Raw genomic sequence first — 19972 nt, forward strand, 5'->3', positions numbered from 1 at the left:
GTTGATGTTAGATAATATTATTATCTCTTATATATTTAAGAATAATTATAATAAAGCTTCTTATATTTTTTAATTAAATTATTATTTTATCTAATAAAAAAGAAAAATATATATTTGTTTCAATCATATGCGGGCTTTCATTCTAAAAATTAAGTCATATTTTGGATGCTATAGAAAGTCATTATATTCAGGTTGGGTCGAGTGAAAGGTGAGATATAAGATACTGAGGCTGGATTAAGATTGATCAAAATCTGACCCGACTCATGTCCATTACATACACATCTAATTAGTTTTAATATAAAGTTCGTATTTGCCTAAACAATTGCTCTTTAAAGAAACATATTCTAAATAATTGTCAACAATCTATAGAGCATGGTGTGGTTGATAGGTCAATCGACACCTCTCCATTCTCCTAAGTTGCCGTTTCTATACACATTAAGAGTAAAAACTATCCTTCCCCTTCATCCTAGATAGGAATTGTTAAAAAAATATATATTTATTCTAAAATAACTTAATTATTCTAGTTTAATGACGGATAAATTTATGCTTAGTATCTAATATTTTGATTTATATAAAAATTTTAATCACTACAAATTATCTAAAATATCAAATTAATAATATAATAAAAATCAAACGATATTCTCATCGCCTCCTAAATTTCTCTAAACTCGTTCTTTATCTCTCAGTAGAGATACGGTGTTCACAATGCTTGTTCTGGTTCCTTGGTGCCTTATCTCTCAGTAGAGACGTATAATCAGACTATCATGACTGAAGAAAACTATTACATGTGATGTATAATTGGTGATTTACAATCTTTGAGTATTTGAATTTTATATTACACGTATAAGAATTCTATGTTTGATGTAGTTAAAGTGACTATGATACAACATCATTAGTATACAGACACGACTGTCATGGGCCAATATAAGCATATAGGGGGAGTTATAAAGACGACCGCCGAGAATGTCGATACAATTCAGACTACATACCGGCGAAGATAGTCCATTCGGGCTGGATGCTTGAGCTTCATCAGCGCCTTTACTTCGTGCTTTCGGACCATTTCTCTCGAAATATTTAAGTTCCCAGCAATTTCTCCTAATGTTCTATCACCTTTACCATCTAGCCCGTATCTCTGCCTCATCACCAGGCTCTCTTTCGGCTTCAGAGAATCAAGCTGAAAAAAAAACAGGGGCTTTAGTTGTTGCCTACCGTGAGCCATTGATTTCAGACAAAAATGTAAGTTAAAAAGAGGGTGTAGTCTTACCACATCATCAAGCGCAAGCCTGAGAAGAGCAGGTTGCTTCCGGTGATCACCGCCAACACCATCAACATCGGTGATTCCACTAATGAACTCTTCTTGCGTGACCGAATGCCTCGAATGAAGAGACCCAACGGATTTTGAGGCCCTCATTACTTCTTGGTACCTCTCAGGAGAGATCCCAACCTTTTCAATTACTTCATCGTCTGTTGGTTCTCTTTGAAGTTCAAACAATAATTTCAGTCTGGTTCTTTGGATTTCTACTCTAACCTGCAATGAAAAGACAGGTAAATAGTTGGCCCTGCCAAAATGTCTCAATGTTGCTACTTGTTTCATGTAAATCATCAAGGTATTTTTCTATATAAGCAGTAAAATATAGCACGCATAAGTGAGGGGAGCATACAGATTCAAGTCCAAACGGGACACGGGTGAAGTTTGATACTGTCATAGAACGTATAATTGCATGCCTAATCCAAAAAAGACCATAAGTCGAAAGCCGGAATTTCCTTCTTGGTTCAAAGCGATCAATGCCTGTAATAAGTCCTTTGACTCCTGCCTGACAAAGGTCTTGAAATCTTGGACCATTTGCAAAATCTTGAAAATATTTGTTTATCACAAACAAAACAAGCCGGAGATTATGCTGCATGAAATAAAGAAATACCTCTCAGCAGTTATTATTGAAAGCCAATGGCAAAATGCTCACAATAAGGTTTATCCACAAACTAGGGAACCACTTTTAAAAAGGCGATATCAAAAGACTAGGCTAGTGGTACATCAACACCAGTTGCATATATAAAAAGACTAAAAAATATATGTATACTAATCCAACTCAAAGTGTTGATAAAAGAATCCAACTGAAAGTGAAAATATCCCTACTGTTGCTTGTGGTGGAAGAGGAGTTACCTTAATGAGCTTATTTCTAGCAGCTCGACCGACCTCTAAATGTCTACTCACTTGAGCTGCACTCATATTTGTTGCCTCAGCTAATTCATCTTCAGTAGGATCTCTACCCAATTCCTTTTGCAAGTTCTCTTTCGCCTCAAGCAATGCCTGCAGTTTGATAAAAATATTTTAGTGGCAACCACAATCAAAGTTTCAAAAACTAAGAAATATAGAAAACAAAGGCTTGCAGCAGTCTCCTTTTAATTAAAAGGTGCAAACCTTCATTGGTTGCATTAGCTTAAACAACCATGTATGTTCAGTGGACGGTAGAACAGGAGGTATCTTCATCTTTTTCCAGTCCAAGCTGACCAAATCGGTTGAAGCTGAATAGTCCCGGACAAGCCTATCGATCTTCTCACTTTCGTTCATAATACCCTTTTTCCTCTGACCAGAAACAACTGGCTTTTCTTCTCTGTTCCTTTTCAGTTCAACCCTTTTATCAAGATTCAATCTTCTAGTCTTCTTAGTCCTGTTCCTAATGACAATCTTATCATTAGCATCATCTAATTTCCCATCACTTTCTTTAGATTTCTTTCTCCTCGGATGACGTCCTTTTGTCTCACTTTTTTCCCCTACTTCATCAAATGTTCGAGTTGAAGGGCTAAGCTTATAAAGGTTTTCGAGTTTTGCAGCAGCTTCATTGTAATCTACATCCATAGTGCACGGAGAACCTTCATCATCCAAGACGCGGTTTGCTGTTTTTGAAGCCTTTTTAGCTTTCCCACGTCGCTTCGGGTGCCCCTTAGTGGTTTCCACCGGCGAAAGATTAAGTTCTTGAGGCGTAACTAGAGTTGTATTATTGGATTTATCTGCTTTAAATGCTAAAATATAAGGCATTCTCAATGTACATCTTTGAGTACAGAACTTTGTGCTTAGTCCTAGTGGAGTTCGGGCAGCTGAACTAGAAATGCTAACAACTCCCATGGCGAATACTCTTTACAAAATTTAAGCAAAAACTGCAACCAAGCATATGAATCAGGTACAATACTTAAGATTAACTGGCTGTTACTTTTCTTGCAAGAACAAACACAGATTCATCGATATCACATAACTAAAACTAGTTTTTTGACACAAAAACATTTGTGTTTGTGCACAGAAGCTATATCAAGCGTTTGATCAAACATAATAGCTTTCATTAAACTGGTCAATAGCATTGTATATAATAGTATTTATCTAGATTGATCACCAAAACTTGAAACTACTTTGACATAGGCTACTTCAAATCAACATTTTTAGGTGAATAAGTAAGTCACCAGCTAAAGATTCAAAGTTTGTTTGGTTAGTTTCAATCAAGAGTGGTTAGCAACAGTTATTAGATTCAGTCTATAGACACAGAGTATGCATCCTTGAAATGTAAGCAAAAAGGTGAATAAAAGAAATCATTTTCTTTCTTTGTTACCAAACGATAATTTTCTGCTGTAATTCAAGATTTTAACAAACATTAAAACATAGAAAAAATCATGAACAGATCAAAATGAAGTAGACATATAGCAAAACTCTCAGATCTCTGATACATTTCTAATAGGAACTGATTTGACATCATTCATAAGCAATTATAAACGTTAACCAGTTCCCTGCAAGGAGAAACATACCTGTTCAAGCAGAGCAGAAGCGAGTTATTGAGTCGAATCGGATCGCTGGGAATTTGAGAAAATGGCGCTTTGTTTCCTAGTTTCCAATTAGCTGCAGAGAATTCTCAACGATGAAAGATTCTCGAGTTTTTAAAGAATCGTTTAAATACGTAAATTATGATGTCCACAAATAATATCAAAGTGGAAAATCAACGGCCAGATGGAGGCAGTTTTGGAATCCGACGGCTATCGCAAGTGACAAGTAAGATTAAATAAGAAAGAAATAGGCAGGGGAGTGATGACGTGGTCACTGAGGAAGCGGTAAGCTAGAAAACGGCGTGGCGAGAAAAGAGTGGAAGCGTAGATATTTCAAGAGATTTCATGGATGACGGTCGATACACGTGGTTGGATTTTATTGGAAGAAATATTTCGTTTTCAGTGTGCGGGACCCAGTACTTGTGGTTGTTTGAGACACTAGGGTTGTCCATACGTGGCATGGCCTATAGCCATAAATATTTATGTTTATATAAATCAAATTAACAATTAATATGACTATTTAGACGAGACATTAGATCCCTAAATAAAATTAAAAGTTTAAATTATAATGTTTGTGAATAGAGTAAATTGGGTTAGAAAGATTATTTTCGTCTCTACAATCCTTAATTCGGATCAATCGATTAATGAATCATATATATAAGTGGTTATAAAAAATTAAAATTAGGAACTAAATTGACACACTAATTATTGTTTGATTCTTATCGTATTTTTTATGTAAATATTTATTAAATTCTTATTAATTTAGATATTTGTGGCATGGCCTATAGCCACAAATATTTAAAAAAGAATGCTTCATATTACATCTTCTATATTCAACTTTATGCTCAGCCTTGTAAATTTGTTGTTCGTCTCCACTTTTTGTTTGCTTGCTACTGTATATAGGAAAAATATTTAAACTTTCGATGTAAATTCACTTATAGATGTTTTTTTTTGTAATATTAAAGAACATCAAATTTATTCCGATAAGTTAGAGAAGTATGTATTTTGAAATTATCTTAATAATGAATATAACTAAATTTTATAATATTTAATTTAAATTAATAAAATATATTTGATGTTTATTCCAATTTTAGCCCACATGTTGGACTCCTCTCCATTGGCATTCTACTTCTTAGTGCCGGCATGCTCATCGTTCAGGCCGAATTTTAACAGACGTAAGAAAGAAAAGGAAAAAAATGAAAACTTTGGTAAATGAAGACCTGGGCAGCGACCAGGTCAGTGGGTCAACCACCGTCTAAGACCCATCGTTGTGCCGTCTAAAACCACAAACGTTCACGATACTCCAAAGACTCGGATTTGAAAATCACGAGTCACGAAATCTTCAGAATTCCAACATACACTCAAACACTTTGGTTTGACGTTCTCTCTGATTTGCTTTAACTACTACATTCAGTATCAGCATGACGTTAAACTCAAAGAAGAGTAAAAACGGGGGCAGTGCCAGTGGACGGATGGATGATTTTGCGTTCAAAAAAGGTTGAAAGTTTCAAATGTGAGGGAGAAAGGGTCAGTAGTAGACTTAGACTTCCTCTTTGAATCCCACATTTTCTATGACCAAAGACCGGTCCAGTCCTCAACGGAGGGCATTATATATGTGTGTAATATACCTTAAACTCCAAACCCATACCCTCCCTCTTTCAATGTCTCTTTCTCTTTGTTAAGAATAAATGGAGGAGCCAGGAGAAAGTGAGCAAAAGAGTCTGGTAAATGAGCTAACACAAGGAAGACAGCTAGCTAAGCAGCTCCAAGCCTATTATCTAAACGTTCCATCATCTTCTTCCAATGAAACTCCCAAATTCCTAGTCCAACGGATCCAAGCTTCGTACGAGAAGGCACTTTCAATGCTGAACTACAACAACAAAATCACCCCTTTCACAGCAGGAGAAGATCCACAACACTCTGCACAAGAAATCCGAATGTCGGAGACGACCGAGTCGCAACCACTTTCTCGTACAAGGAGTTCCCAGAACGTGGACTCCGACCGTGCTTTCAATGAACATGATGATCAGCTCAAGTTAGATGCCAGCTCCATGAAAAAGGTTAATTATAAATATACAATCATTATAATATTATTGCTTAATTATGGTTTTCTTTTGTTGCAGAAACATCCTGCCGAGATGGACGCAACGAGTCCGAGTGAGGCCCGCTACAGCCTTGGAAGGACCTCTTGGTGATGGCTTCAGTTGGAGAAAATATGGACAAAAGGATATCCTCGGAGCAAAATATCCCAGGTTTGCCCTATATATACTATACGATTAATATTTAAGGTAAAATCTACAACTGGTCACTCAATTATTAGTTCAATTACATATAAGTCAATTTTCTTCTAAATATTAAACTTTAATAACTAAATTAAAATATTATTATAAAAAAATATTTTATCGTTAAAATCAAAATAGATTATATAATAATAGATTTAGACTCTGAAACTTATGTGTTATATTAATTTGGTCTTAATTCAAATCAATTTAATAAATTCAATCTTTTATTAAAAAAAATCCATTAATTTAATTCTTTTTTGTGATAATATCAAATTAAACAAGTCCATCGTATCAAAGTAGTAATTAGATAATTGCATCCTTCCATAAAATAATAAATTACTATTGAATTGCTATTAATATGAAAAAATAATATAACATTTCTAGGAGAAGAATATGTAATTGAAGAGAATAACAAAGACTAAATTGATAAAAAAAAATTAAATATAACGAGTTAAATTTATTGAATTGTTTTGAATTAAGATTATATTAATAAAATGTATAAATTTCAGGGATTAAACTCTTACTCCATTTAGTGTTTAACCGAACTAAGCTATTTTTTTTATTTTTTGAAATCCTAGAGCTTGTTGAACCTTTCTATTTGGATTCGTAGAGAGTACTACAGGTGCGCCCATCGGAATACCCAAGGTTGTCTGGCGACAAAGCTGGTACAAAGGTCGGATGATGACCCGACTACCTTTGAGATTACTTACCGCGGAAGCCACACTTGTAATATACCAGAAACAACAACCGCGTGATTTACTGTTGAGCTTCCAGAGAAGACTCAAAGTTGTAACGGAAGACTCCGAGATTGGTGATCCCCAAACATACCCTTCGTCGGCGTCTGATATAAAGGCCGACAACAAGGTTGTCTCTTCCGCACCATCTGTGGTCGGAAATCTTTCACTTATGTCGTCTCCAAATCAAAGCTGGATGAACGACGGTACTACTGTTGCCGCCACTGTTGAGTCTCAAGTCACAGAGATTATCCAAGCTGCCGCCGCCTCTACTTCGGCCGATTTCCCATTCGGGAATGACGGATTCGATCCGAACTTCACATTTGATAGCCATCGCTCCTTTCCGTAATTCTAAACCGTGTTGCTTGTATGAAACTTCTGTTTCTTTGAAGCGAGAACAGGTTACATCATTAGATACCAAATGAAGATCGTACTTTGTTTTTGCTTGACCCCGAGATGTATCAATTTGAGATAAGCATATTATGTACTCATTTGTGTAAAGTTCATATAAATTAATATATGAACTCGACAACAGTTCTTAGATTGATACTTAAATTTGAAAAAAAGAACACTCAAATTAATATTTGTTGTTGAATAGTGTTTCAATAATTAATCATAACGTTATTATTTTAACCGATTAATGCCATCTAAGGAACCTTATTAATTGTTGAGATGTCAAACAATAAAAAATATTAATTCGATTTTTTTAAAATTTGAATATCAGTTTAACAAAAAGTAATTAGAATTTATTTTAAAAATACCAAGTAGATACTGATTTGTATCAAAATCCTTAAAAATCCTTAAAAATCAAATAAAATTTATATTTTAGAAGTAATAGTAATTTTATTTGTAATGTTTTTATATAAAATTAATAAAAAAACAAAAAAAAAAACTCGATTTTTATTATCGTTTGTATAATCGTACATTATACAAAAGACGTAAGATTGAATATGATTAAACATGAGAAGTTAAAAAAAACAATCGACAATCCAAATGTGAGCAGTGTTATTTCCCCATCAGAATTCACTTCGATATGTCGGAAGTTCTGGGGTATGTAATACTGTTCTGTCACCGTCACCGTCACCTTAAGAGAGAATAAACATGAGAGCGGGCAGCTATGCAGAGGTTGAGTTACGGGAAATGGGTTTTGCTAAGGGTTTTAAGAAGTGGAGCCTATTTTACGAGCTGTCTTCTTCCTCTTTCAGACATGATTCTTGTTAGCTTCAAGAGCTTTCATGGAGATTTACGTAAAATTATGGGATGGAGATGGCTCAAAAACCAGACTTTAAATGCCATGGCTGAAGACAAAATAAAGGCACTCTTGAAATTTGGATTTGGTATAGTGACTGTGACCAGTGAGATCGATCATTGTGATGGGTTGTGGGCGGGGTAAAGGCCCACATAAGAAATGCGAGATTTGATTCTTTCAAAATATCTCGATGAATAAATAGATAAACATGTCGGGAGGACCATTAATATGTCATAAACATTGTTCGCTAAGGGGGGGCTATGTATGTGTGTGTATATATATATGATAAAACACCATTACATATTAAGAGAAGCTAATACCTTTGCAACAATATGCAGAGATCCCGTCACCACAAGAATACCTGATCCATTCCTTGTTCTTTCTCTAAGAATTTGATTAGCAAGCCTCATGGAATCCGACAGCGACTTCTCCGAAGCCAATATGGTTTCATGTTTCGACCCCCTTGTCGAAAAACTAAACTTGTCCTCAAACAATTCTCTATACTCCATCATTCTATCATGAAGAACGTTGATGCCCAATTCTCTGGAGGCTTGCATCCAACAATCTCTTAAAACGGAAGCAGAGGTGGTTCGAGATATTCCACCAGCAATGTCAACTTCTGTTAGGAAGATTGCATCGAGTTGTCTACCTGTGAAAGTATGGTAAAAATGGCAGTTAAATCCATCCAAGATCTATCGTGTACAATGACACCCCATTCTCGAGTTATTTCCACATTCTGGTTTTTATCCAGTAGTCTGTTTCACGAATGATAAAAAGAGTAAATGAACTCCTCATAGAACAATCACGAGCCGGTTTATACCTGAAAGGAACTCTTTAGCAAATGCTAACTGGTCTTTGTCACTAGCCATTGCAACAACAACGGCTAATCGTGAATCCGGAAATGCCATTTGTATTGTTTCCAATAAAGCTTTTGCAGAGTCTTTTTGTGTGAGCTAAAAGGAAAAAAAAAGTAAGCAGTCAGGACTACTTACATTAAGAAGAGTTTCAGTCAAAATATGCATTGGAATTAATACTAAGCTGATAGATTATAAGAAAAAGGCAGTTAATCGTAATTTCTTGGCCCATCTAAAACTAAAAGTAGAACACAGAAAATGAGAGGAAGAACCTCCATCAAGTAATACTGTTGATCCCGATAATCCTAATTTCTCAGCTTCTTTGGATGCTAGAAATTGGCTTCTTCCGGGCACAAATGTATTCTCCAAGCCAGCCCTAATAGATCCATCTGAGATTATCCATCCTGAAATATGCATGAAATCATCCAAAGAAACAATAAGAAATAATAAAAGAGAACAAAATCTTAACCGGACTCAACAAAGCATTGGCCACTTATCCCACGAGTTTCTATGATTCTGGGTAGAAATCATCCAATCGGAATAACGAAGATTGCCAATGAGAACTTGGCTGAGTGGCAAGGAGGAGGCTTTGAAGCTTTGAGGTGTCGGGTTCAAGTTCCTCCATGCGTGGGTTTGGAATTTATATTTGAGTTTTTCAGGTGTATCATGGTTTGATAGTTTGACAGTTCAGTCAGCTATTCCGTGAATTACGGATGTAATGATTGATTAATATTGTAACTTTCTAATAGAGATGTAATTTCAACAAAAAAAAAAAGAATCAGAATAAAAGAGATTAAGCACCTACCTTGATTGCGTAGGCAAAGTGCTGCGCATGTTGCAGTCACTGCATTTTGAAGTTGATGAGTTCCAAGCATGGAGAGATTCAAATCATGTAACTCGATGGACTGTGTAGATTAAACAATAATAAGTTCAAGCAAATGATTCAAAATAAAAAATGAATTAATATTAACAGCATAATGCTTGAAGAACATACCAACTGCGAGTCAAGGTCAAGTTCTATCACCAAGTCACAACATTGGGAAGGTCTACCCTTAAACATGCTGATTCCTTTTACGGATGTTCTAATTCGGCCATCAGATGCTGATATTATAGGTGAACACATTGAAGATGCTCTCTCACGAAGAATGCAATCGATGTGAGTAAGAAAAGGCCCGCCTAAAATCAACTGAAAATTTGAACCGGTGTCAATTTGAATGGAGAAGATGCATGAATGCAGAAGGTATCATCACTTATCTATGGCCAGCCTTCAAATTCACCTATCAAGCAACAATCTGTTGGTCTAAAAGCTTAAGAGAATACATATAAAAGTGGTATGGTAAAGCACACATATATGTACGAAGAAAACAAGCATCATATACCAAAGTTTCGATTTGAATCATGGTTCAGAGTAAGAAAGATACTAAATGGAAAGCTAAAGATTGAATCCAATCAGCTCAAAGCATATGCCAATATAAAACAAACTTTTTTCAGGTAAAATCACCTAACTGGACGACCCTTTTTAATGATTCCAGCTTTTGCCATTGCAATGCTTTCCAAAGAACCCCCAAGCGCGGACAAATGTTCCTCACCGATTGTTGTTATGATAGACACAGAAAGTTCTGAACTAGAAATAATGTTCGTAGCGTCCCTAGCACCTCCTAATCCAGCCTGTCTCGTTACAATTAAATCAATGATGCGAAAAAGGAACAGTAAGTCTAACACAAACAAGTAGACTCACTCACTGAAAAGAAGATTTATTTGGGAAATAAAGCAACCTCTATGATTGCAAAGTCAACATTCTCTTGAGCAAACAAAGCAAACGCCACAGCAGTAAAAACCTGAAAACAAGCTAAACAATGCAGCTTCTATCGAACAAAAAGGCATTAAATGATACAAAAACAAATGCTTAATACGCATGTAAATTAACACGAACCTCAAAGTGACTAAGACATCCATTTTCAAACACAATAGCCTCATCAAGACTTTGCTTAATCCTACCAAAAATGCTATTCAATGTGTTTGAAGACACAGGCTCCCCAGCCCTTCCTATCGACATACGTTCCCTAATACTAAGCATATGTGGACTGCTTAAACATAAAAAGATTGCAAGTTACAATATTGCAGTCATCCAAAACGACAACCAAATATGTAAACAGAAAACATAAAACGCAATCATTTTATGTTCCGCTTACCTAGTATAACAACCAACCGAGTAACCTTCTGAACGTAAGATGTTTGATAGATAAGCTGCAGTGGATCCTTTCCCTTTAGTCCCAGCAATATGAACACTCTATAATTATTTCAAAACATACATAAATGTATATATATATATATATATAATGTCGGCATTGATTTAAAAGACAGAAAGATAATTTAAACAAAGGTAGGAGTACAGGCCTTGAAGTTGGACTGCGGGTTGCCAAGTCGGTTCATAAGGCGTCTCATCCGACCCAAATCGAACCCATCATCGGAATCGGTGCCGGCGTCTTTCGGGACGCCGGATTTCTCGTAGTTTTTGAGAGAATCGATGTACTGGATGAAACTATTGAGCTCCGGGTCCTGTGTGTATGAAGAAAGCCATTGTTTCGATTCAAATTGGACTGTTCTCGCGGGTTTTCTGTGAGTGAGAGTGAAGTATTGGCTGTTGATAAGCTTACGGATTTTCATTCCTTTCTGGGGTTTTTTTCGTTTGTTTCCCAGGAAAGATGCCGCGAGGACAACTATAGTCGCCACTCACCGCTTACTTTACTCATTTCAAAAACGGCGTCGTTCATTGGCTTCGCTGGCAACATATGTATTTATTAGGGTTTTCTAGATAACGATTCCACTATTCACAATTTATTCTTTTAATCACCAAACTTTAAAAAATTACAAAATAATCCTCCAACATATCTATTTTGTCTCTTTTTATCTCTTAGCACACTTCCCTTAATTCCAGTTATACATATATATATATATATATATAACTGTAAAAGCGAAAGTCTTTCACTGTAAGTTTCCATCTTTGCTTTCAATTTTAACTTGCTCTTACTCACTGTCTGTTTGGTTTCCGAGAAATTATATCAAAGAAAGAAAGCGAACAAGGAAATTTTCAGTAAGTTTGGGTTTTAACTTTCTGAGTTCTGGGAAAACAACGACGACGAGTCAAATTTCAAGATTACTTGTCATTTTTTTTTTCTTTAGAAATATTAAAAGGAGGAGAATTTGGCTTTCCTGTTCTGAAATATGCTTGTTATACTGTTACCCTTGTTTAGCATTCTAAGAAACCTAGCAGAAGGACATTCTTTAAAATCCATATTTTCTATTTGAGGACACATTTCTTGAATATAATAACCAGGGTTTTTTGGCATTTTGCTTTACTAATAGTATTTGTCGTTTTTTTTAGGTGCTTGAGGTTGATGATGGAGACGAATTTGGAGGAAGCTGAGGAAAAAGTTCCAAAAACTGAGCTTCTTTATGATGGAGAGGTGGGAAAATGTCGATGTGGTGAATTAGAAGCGAGGAGCAAGAAAGCCGAAGCAAGTTGTCTGGAGCTCGAATTGGAGGTTCGAAAGAGGAAGAGCGAGTATGAAGCGCTTGAGACTAAAGCTAGGACATTACAAGCCGCTAAGCTTGCACTTGACAATGAAATCAAGATCTTGAGGAGCCGGAACAATGAAGTTAGTGATCGAATTAGGCATAATGACGATGAAAAGGTTGTTGGTTATGGGGGGAGAGTTTGATTGAGGGAGCTGTTGATCTGACCGAGGAGAGTGACGAGGAAGACAAGGTTTTTCAGCTGATGGCGGAGAATAAGGTTTTGGAATGTGAGAAGAGTATGGCCGAGAACGAGGCTGAGGCTTGGAAGCGAAAGTTCAGGGAATTAGAATCATTGACATTACAGCTGCAAAAGAGCTTGGTTTTGAAAAGCGCAGAACAGCCGTTTGATACGAAGAACCCTGATGTGAACAAAACAAATGGAGCAGTTCAAGCAAACAATGGTGGATCCACCTTAAACGACATGCCGGTAATAGTCGGAGCACTGAGTTTCGTGGACTCTGTACCTACTCTGATTTCTCCTGGTAAAGGCGCTGGAAATCTACAACCAGCTGGTAATGATGATTCTTTTCTCTGTATTGTGATTTATTTCTTATATAGTGGTAATAGATAGCACATCATGATTCACACTCTTTATATCCGATTTTGTGTCAGGGACGCCTTCTAATGACGCACCCTATAAGGCTGATAAGGGAGATTACAGGATGCAGTGTAGTAAACGAGTTAGAAGACCGTTGTCGTTTCAAGAGGAAAGAGGCCCCAATAAACAGATGGCTCCTTCCACTCCAGCAGGTGTTAAACCTGCTTCAGTTGGCATAATCGATATTCATGATAGTGATGATGAACCTACTGTGGATGGTAAAGTTTTAAGTAAGCATGAATTAGGAGCTGTAGATTGTGAAAATGAAACAGGGGCCATCGGTAATTGGAACCAAGAAGAAAAAGTGGGTAGTTATGTGGATACTGTCTCGTTTGTCTCAGTTCACAAAAGAAAACGAGCCTTTAATATTGTCACTAGTGATTCAGAGGGCGATAATGACAATGTTCCAATTGGTGAGCTCAGCAGGATGCGATGCAAGGAAGTGGCTCCTTCTGCCCAGAAATTGACAAAGGCAGAGGTGCTTTCACTATTCGAAAGCGGAGACTAGTATTACTCAGTCAATCTGAAGTAAAAGAAAAAAATTGCTCTTCAAATAACAATAGTGGAAGAAAATTCATCAAAGGAACCCCTATGGCTGCGGATGTTGAAGATGACGACTCAGATGGGACTGCGTCAGACAGTGATGATGAAGGTGATAGTCTGAATGGTTTCATTGTCGAGGACTCTAACGCTACGGATTGTGATAGTAGTTGTAACGAATCACAAGATGGTTCTGATTGTAACGATGCTCGTAGTGGACAGGAAGATGTTTCTAGTGGCAGAGGTGCATGCAGCGACTCGAAAGATGCTTCAAATGATGAAGTGGACTTTGATGTGATTTTCTCCCAGATTAGAAGGAACAAGGATCATAGATCAGATATGAAATTTGAGGGGGAGCTACTTGCAGCCTTTGGTAAGATTTCCAAGGCAGCTCTATGTCATAATCAGAGAGGTTTTAGTAAATTTGATGCCTACAGGTGTGAATTCAAATGTTTATGGTCATTATGAACTTTTTTCTGTTGAGAACGAGTTGAAAGTGCACCGTTATTTGCATGTTCAGGACGCCATGTTATTGCATAGTGCTTTGCATTTTATCAGTGTAACTATTTAGGAAGACGAGCACGTTTTGTCTTTAGTTGTTTGACTATTTGTTGTAGGGTTTTTTTTCTCGCATTCGGCACGGTCTAGGCTATAGCTTTATGGTTTACATACATCATCTATATTAATTTCAGACAACCATCGTGTCATTGGAGTCTGAAGTTAGAAGCACTTTGCAGAAGCTGACTTGTATTCGCCGGAATTTCTGTTGTCGTACAGGGGCTGTACTTTGGCAGAGTTTCTAACTGATGGTGACCCGATCGGTGATGTAAAGAAATCTGTTAAGGAGTTGGAAGCATATGAACCGAAAGGAGTCGAGCTGTGCAGATATTTCGCAACCCGCTATTCTAAGCAACTGTTTGAGATCTACAAAAGCAAAAAGGATCCATATTTTCTTCATTCCTAAAGTCCCTGCAACTGATCAATTCAAAGAATTCACGTACTCTAGTGCCGGGGAATGTTGTTTTGTGGTTATTTTTATGTTTTCTTCTCGATATGAATCTCTTCTCTGACGAAAACGTAACATGTCTAGCACTGATAAACCTGTGAATGTCGGGCATGGAACATAATGCTAATGACGGGCGCCTATTGGCTTGAAATCAGTGGTTTTAGACACAAGTGGAACTGCCCTCCAGCAACATCATTGTGTATTCAGTGTAAGGGGAAAGTTGCACTGAAAAGATAGAAGCTTAGAAGCTCCTTTGGACGTTAACGCGGTTTCAGTGCGTTGAAGTTTCAAGGCCAAGATAAATTCAACCGAAACGCACCATGATTTTGTGGTGTACTTCGAACACCTCCAGTGAGGTATTTTAATCTCACTTGCCCTCAATTTTTAACTAGAGCTTAAGGATCCAATTGATGGAGTTAATCCCCAATAGAGGCTAATTACTTTTTTACCAACAAATCTTGATAGTTTAGACACTACATAAAATAAATTAAAAGAAGAAAGAAAATAAATACAATGACTATCATCAAAAGTAAAATAGTGCCCCTTTGTTCTCCAATTCAAGGGGTTAAAACCGTGTAGAACCGAGCGCGCCTCAGCAAAAAGTAATTAACTAAAGGAATCAAAAAAATTCCGCTCAACTTTGAGCATCATCAACTAAAGTAACATGAACAACAAAGCTTTGCATGAACCAAAAAAAAAACTTATGTGCCACCTTTGCGAGTTTGAAGACCTTAGATGAGGACTTACAGCGACGACGTAATCGCTTGTTATTTCTGACAACCTATGGTATGTATGATTGACATTAGAAGTTAAAACCTTGAACACCTATATGAGAGGGACCTACACCACCAAAATTTGCATATTACTCTGCATATTCTACTTTATCCTTGTCCACATCAACTTTCACAAGTACCTACTTTGCGGCAGTTCGAAACGAGGCTAATGTTTGTTTTGTTATATCAAAAGAACTGGCAGATGCTGCTGTGCTTTTCTAGGTCATGAAGTTGCATAATGGTGATGTAGAACATACTTCACAACTTCATAAAACGAAACCACAATCCCGACTGAGGGACCAGCACGGCCTACACGAGGACCCACTCCCGTAAAAAGCCCCCTCATTCCCCCATCCCTGTTGCAGAACAAGAAATAGTTCGTAAGTAACAATTGATAAGTTAAACAAAACTTGTTTCGACTCAAATTTATCAACATGATCAGCTCTTAGTAAAATAAAATTATAAAAACAGAAAAAGAAGGATAAAAGCGCAAACGAGCAACAAACGTAAACAACTAAAATTCCATGAACACACAAAATCTAGTGCTTAATGCTACCCGGGCTAGATATTTTAGACATAACTGATTAGAATATGATAAAGTTTGATTTCGTTCCTATCAATCGATTAGAAATAACTGATTCCAAGGGTACTAATATAATAAAGTTTGATTTCATTCCTATCAACACAAATATTTTCAAGTATGCTGCTGCCTAAGAAAGTGTATTAGAATATGATACCTCCAAACTTCCATCAGTGTCTGTCGAGTGGTCATTCGCAATGCCCTCACAGGGTCCTTCTGAAAATTAAGACAAAGACCAGATTAGAATATGATGTAGAAACAAAAACAGCAGTTAACATCGAGTCCACTTCATTTATTTTGTACTTCCTGGGATCAAAGTATAAACTAAATTCACTCGAAAAAATATCAGAAGTAACTCTTAATTGGGTAATACATATGGCATAAGGTCAACATACCCTCCAGCAAAAAACCCAGCAGTAAAATTTGCCCCAAGAACAGTCAATACATTGGATTCTTCCCCCACCAAACCCAGAAGTTTTCTCCTCATCTGCAAAAAATAGGTGCAATAACCAACAAATTCAGTTGTTGGAAGAAAAAATGCAAATGGATTTCCTGAAAACAATATCCATGGTCGAAGGACATAGACAACTAGAGGTGTTCTAAGAAATGGGAACTCACAGGCTCAAGGGTTGACCAGCAAATTCCAGAGAAAGGAACATCACGAGCAAGTTGTGCTCCCATGCCTGTCCATAAGACGCGATACCCTTGCACTGTCGAGGGAAACATCAGAAATCATGCTTAGAATTGTGGGGGAAAAGAATTTTCATCTGCATCATGGCAGCAAAAGTGAATGTGAAAATGTACTTTTTGATGTTTAGGCTAGATAGTAAAAAGACAAGGGGAAAAAAATTTCCTCCATAGGCTAAACTTAAAATGCTAAAAAAAGGTAACAATTACCAGAAACAGGTACAGTTGAGATTAACTTACAACTGCTCTGAGGGTTTCTGCCCTTCACATCAGACAGGACTCCTACAAGGGTATTAAAAACTCCAGGCAGCTTCTTTCCAATTTGAGTGTCTTTAAATGCCTGTGATTGAAGCAGAAAACTGACAAAAATTAGAAGAAACAATGAATAGAATAGGTATCTATGAGTTAACAGACACCAAATTCTTAAAGCGGAGATGATAAACCTATTTTGATCAAAATGGAAAAACATAGTAGCATTAAATACTGGAAATACGTACAGAATCACTTTTAACATGAAAGAGACAATGTATACAAATTAATATCAAAATTACCTGCATGCGTGTTCTAGCAAGTTCAATAGGGTAACATGTCGCACAAGCTAATGACCTTGACAAAGAACCAGCAACCAAAGGGGCATATGGTGTTGCACCAGGCATATATTGTTCTGCAACCCCCTCCATCCAGTTGCGGAACATGTCATAGCAAGGTAAATAGATTCCCACCTGTACAAAAACATGAGTAACCGTCAATAACTCTATTAATATTCAGCACATGATGTTTATCCAAAAATACTCTCCAACAGCTAAAAAGAATGTTAACGGAAAAAGAAACTGACTGTTGGTACAGCCAAAGCCAAACCAGCATTAGTCCCTCTCCACAATCTTGCAAACCCCTCCTGCAGAAGATACCCTGTTAGGATGTCGAAAATAGTAGACAACTCAAACAAATGGGTAAATAAAACCACTGTCGGGTAACTTGAATTGTTAAGATAAAGCAGTAACAATTTTAGAATTTTACAATAAGCTTATCAATAGGCTACAAGATGACAGCATTGCAATACAGAGCTTATCAATAGGCTACAAGATGACAGCATTGCAATACAGACCTGACGTATAATCTTGTTGAAGACATCTAATGTTCCTTTGTACTGAAAACAATCAGGAGGACAAATTGATACAGTTCCATGGACACCAGCACGAGTACATGACGGTGAACATCTCAAATCAGCAAACATCTAATCCAAAACATTCACAGATGATAAAATTTAGCATAAGTCTAACATCACAAAAAAAAAATTAAAATACACACATCGTGACAATTCGTTTCTCGAGATATTAAAGATGAAAAGTGAAGGAATAGATTGCATCGATACCGTGTTTGGTCCAAAATATGTCATTCGACCGATAAGATTACTCAGCGGATGCGAATAATGTACCCCCGCAGCCTGAGCTTGCAACCTTGTCTATTAATTACAAGAAACAAACATGGCGAATTTTTTTAAAACAATATTTAAACAGAAAGGAAACAATCTACGCAACGAAAAATCAAATTAAAATCAAGCAACTAAACAACAGAAATAGTAATTACTAAAAACCTGCAGCGATTATCATTACCTTGACAACATCGAGCGGATTAACGATGATGGCAGATAAAACAGCAGCACCGGCAGCAGAGAAAGCACGCTCTCCGATCCCTAGATTCGAATCGGTAGTAGTATTATCTTGCTGATCCTCAGGAGCACCGACTTCGATCTCAACTCTGTCCGTTACCATCGGTTCCGTGATTATCAAATCGTGCCTGTCAATTTCGACTCTTGAACGCTGCTCTGAACTCATCCATGGAATCTGCTTTCGTTGCTCTGCCTCCGCCATCTCTATTGCTTCCTTCTCCTCTCCAGACACAATCAATTAAGAGTGTGAATACAAAATCTAACGACGGAATGATTCTCAAACAGCCTAATATCAGATCATTTTTATTGACTATTTTGAGTCCTAAAAATAATTTGAAAGGCTTTTCCAATTTCCTTGGGGAAGAGGACATTTATTAAAAAAACGAAAAATAGAGTACAGAATGCTTACCAGAATAAAAGCGAGAGGCGCACAAAACCTCTGACCATAGACCACGTTTGGGTGATTTTTTTAGAGTGATTGATCTTCTAGACGGATTGAAAAGAAAAACGCTTTATTCCCACCAAGTAACGTGTAAAGAGTTCTGCCCCTTCTTTCTAGTCGAACCACTAGCGTGTGATGAGGTGGTGTAGAATGAGAAATCACAATATACAAGTGAAAATAACACTTGGCCTGATCCATAGAAAGGAAATAGAGAAACAAACACGGCCTTATATGTGTTGCTGGTGAAAATTTTGGCGCTGGGTATTCTTCTAGGGCATTCTATTGGCGCATGAAACGAGGCATGGACTCATGCCGAGTTAGGCTACCCCACACGGCGAGTTGATAAAACCCTAATTAGGATCTATAGGATAACTCAGTACGGTAAAACCCTAACACGAGGGTTTTTTTTTACTTTTAGGTTAAACAATACAAATAATCATTAATATTTGAGTAAGTTTTTGTTTCCTTCATTGATGTTTTAAATGTAACATATTAGTCATTAATATTATCGATTTGTAACAAAATAATCACTAATGTTATTAGTTTATAACAAAATAATTACTCCACTGTCATCTCCGTTAAATTAATAAGATGACAACATTAATAAAAAAATTTAAATGTTTATTTTTACTCTTAAACTTCTCCTAAAACATCAAATAGATCATTAAACAATGTTTTATATCTAATTTTCTCCGAAACTTTTAATTTTCAATTTTTTTCAAACACATTATCACCTCCAATGTATTTCAAACAACCCTAAACACTCTAATCTTTCAATTATTTCCAGTTCAATCATCTGAAAATAGGTTTGTAAATAAATCTAACGTACACGAACAAATGTAGACACCCGTTTTTGTCCGGGTCTTTTCCTCTTTAATTTACATATTTTGCAGGCCCAACAATGATCCGAAGCCCAATTACAACTAGCCATCCAAGGCCCAGTTTACCAGCAGACTAACCCCAAGCTGTTGACCCAAACAGCTGGGATCCCACCCACATATGACAACCCAATAATTTTAGGGTTTTCTAAACCCTAAACTGAAGCTCAGCCACTGTCTCTTCAACTTTCCAGCGCCGCCGCCTTCAACTTCTCAACTTTCCAACCGTGAGCCGAGTTGTCGCCGAGTTCCCGAGCCGCTCAAGCCGGATTCCCTTCACCGTGTAAGCATTTT

General features: G+C 36.9%; 3 protein-coding genes and 1 pseudogene across 3 annotated transcripts; 1 reads left to right on the forward strand and 3 right to left on the reverse strand.

Moving 5' to 3' along the window:
- Positions 1–765: 765 nt before the first annotated feature.
- On the reverse strand, positions 766–3952 carry LOC120207404 (RNA polymerase sigma factor sigE, chloroplastic/mitochondrial-like). The gene is made up of 6 exons (XM_039206882.1): positions 3793–3952; positions 2420–3156; positions 2162–2308; positions 1662–1898; positions 1265–1528; positions 766–1174 (listed from the first exon to the last, which is right to left on the reverse strand). The coding sequence occupies exons 2-6, from the start codon at positions 3122–3124 to the stop codon at positions 977–979; spliced, it is 1551 nt and encodes a 516-aa protein (XP_039062813.1). The 5' UTR covers positions 3125–3156; positions 3793–3952; the 3' UTR covers positions 766–976.
- A 1473-nt stretch (positions 3953–5425) lies between these two features.
- Positions 5426–7273, forward strand: LOC120212416 (annotated as a pseudogene).
- Positions 7274–8308: 1035 nt separating this feature from the next.
- LOC120207495 (dihydrofolate synthetase-like) lies at positions 8309–11662 on the reverse strand. Its single transcript, XM_039206976.1, is given in 11 exon segments — positions 8309–8723; positions 8892–9016; positions 9018–9025; positions 9199–9330; positions 9732–9831; positions 9921–10112; positions 10433–10594; positions 10702–10764; positions 10860–11010; positions 11119–11216; positions 11324–11662. Coding segments are annotated over 11 exon segments (1656 nt in total). The 5' UTR covers positions 11594–11662; the 3' UTR covers positions 8309–8368.
- A 4725-nt stretch (positions 11663–16387) lies between these two features.
- LOC120153567 (mitochondrial carrier protein MTM1-like) lies at positions 16388–18733 on the reverse strand (the record flags this gene model as incomplete). The annotated part of the gene is made up of 8 exons (XM_039165762.1): positions 18303–18733; positions 18062–18151; positions 17795–17923; positions 17525–17584; positions 17241–17411; positions 16900–17029; positions 16621–16712; positions 16388–16489 (listed from the first exon to the last, which is right to left on the reverse strand). Coding segments are annotated over exons 1-8 (1032 nt in total), but the record flags the coding sequence as incomplete, so codon positions are not given.
- Between the last annotated feature and the right edge of the window lie 1239 nt (positions 18734–19972).

Source organism: Hibiscus syriacus, unplaced genomic scaffold (assembly GCF_006381635.1).
Source record: "Hibiscus syriacus cultivar Baekdansim isolate YM2019G1 unplaced genomic scaffold, ASM638163v2 tig00000002_pilon, whole genome shotgun sequence".
Lineage (NCBI taxonomy): Eukaryota > Viridiplantae > Streptophyta > Magnoliopsida > Malvales > Malvaceae > Hibiscus > Hibiscus syriacus.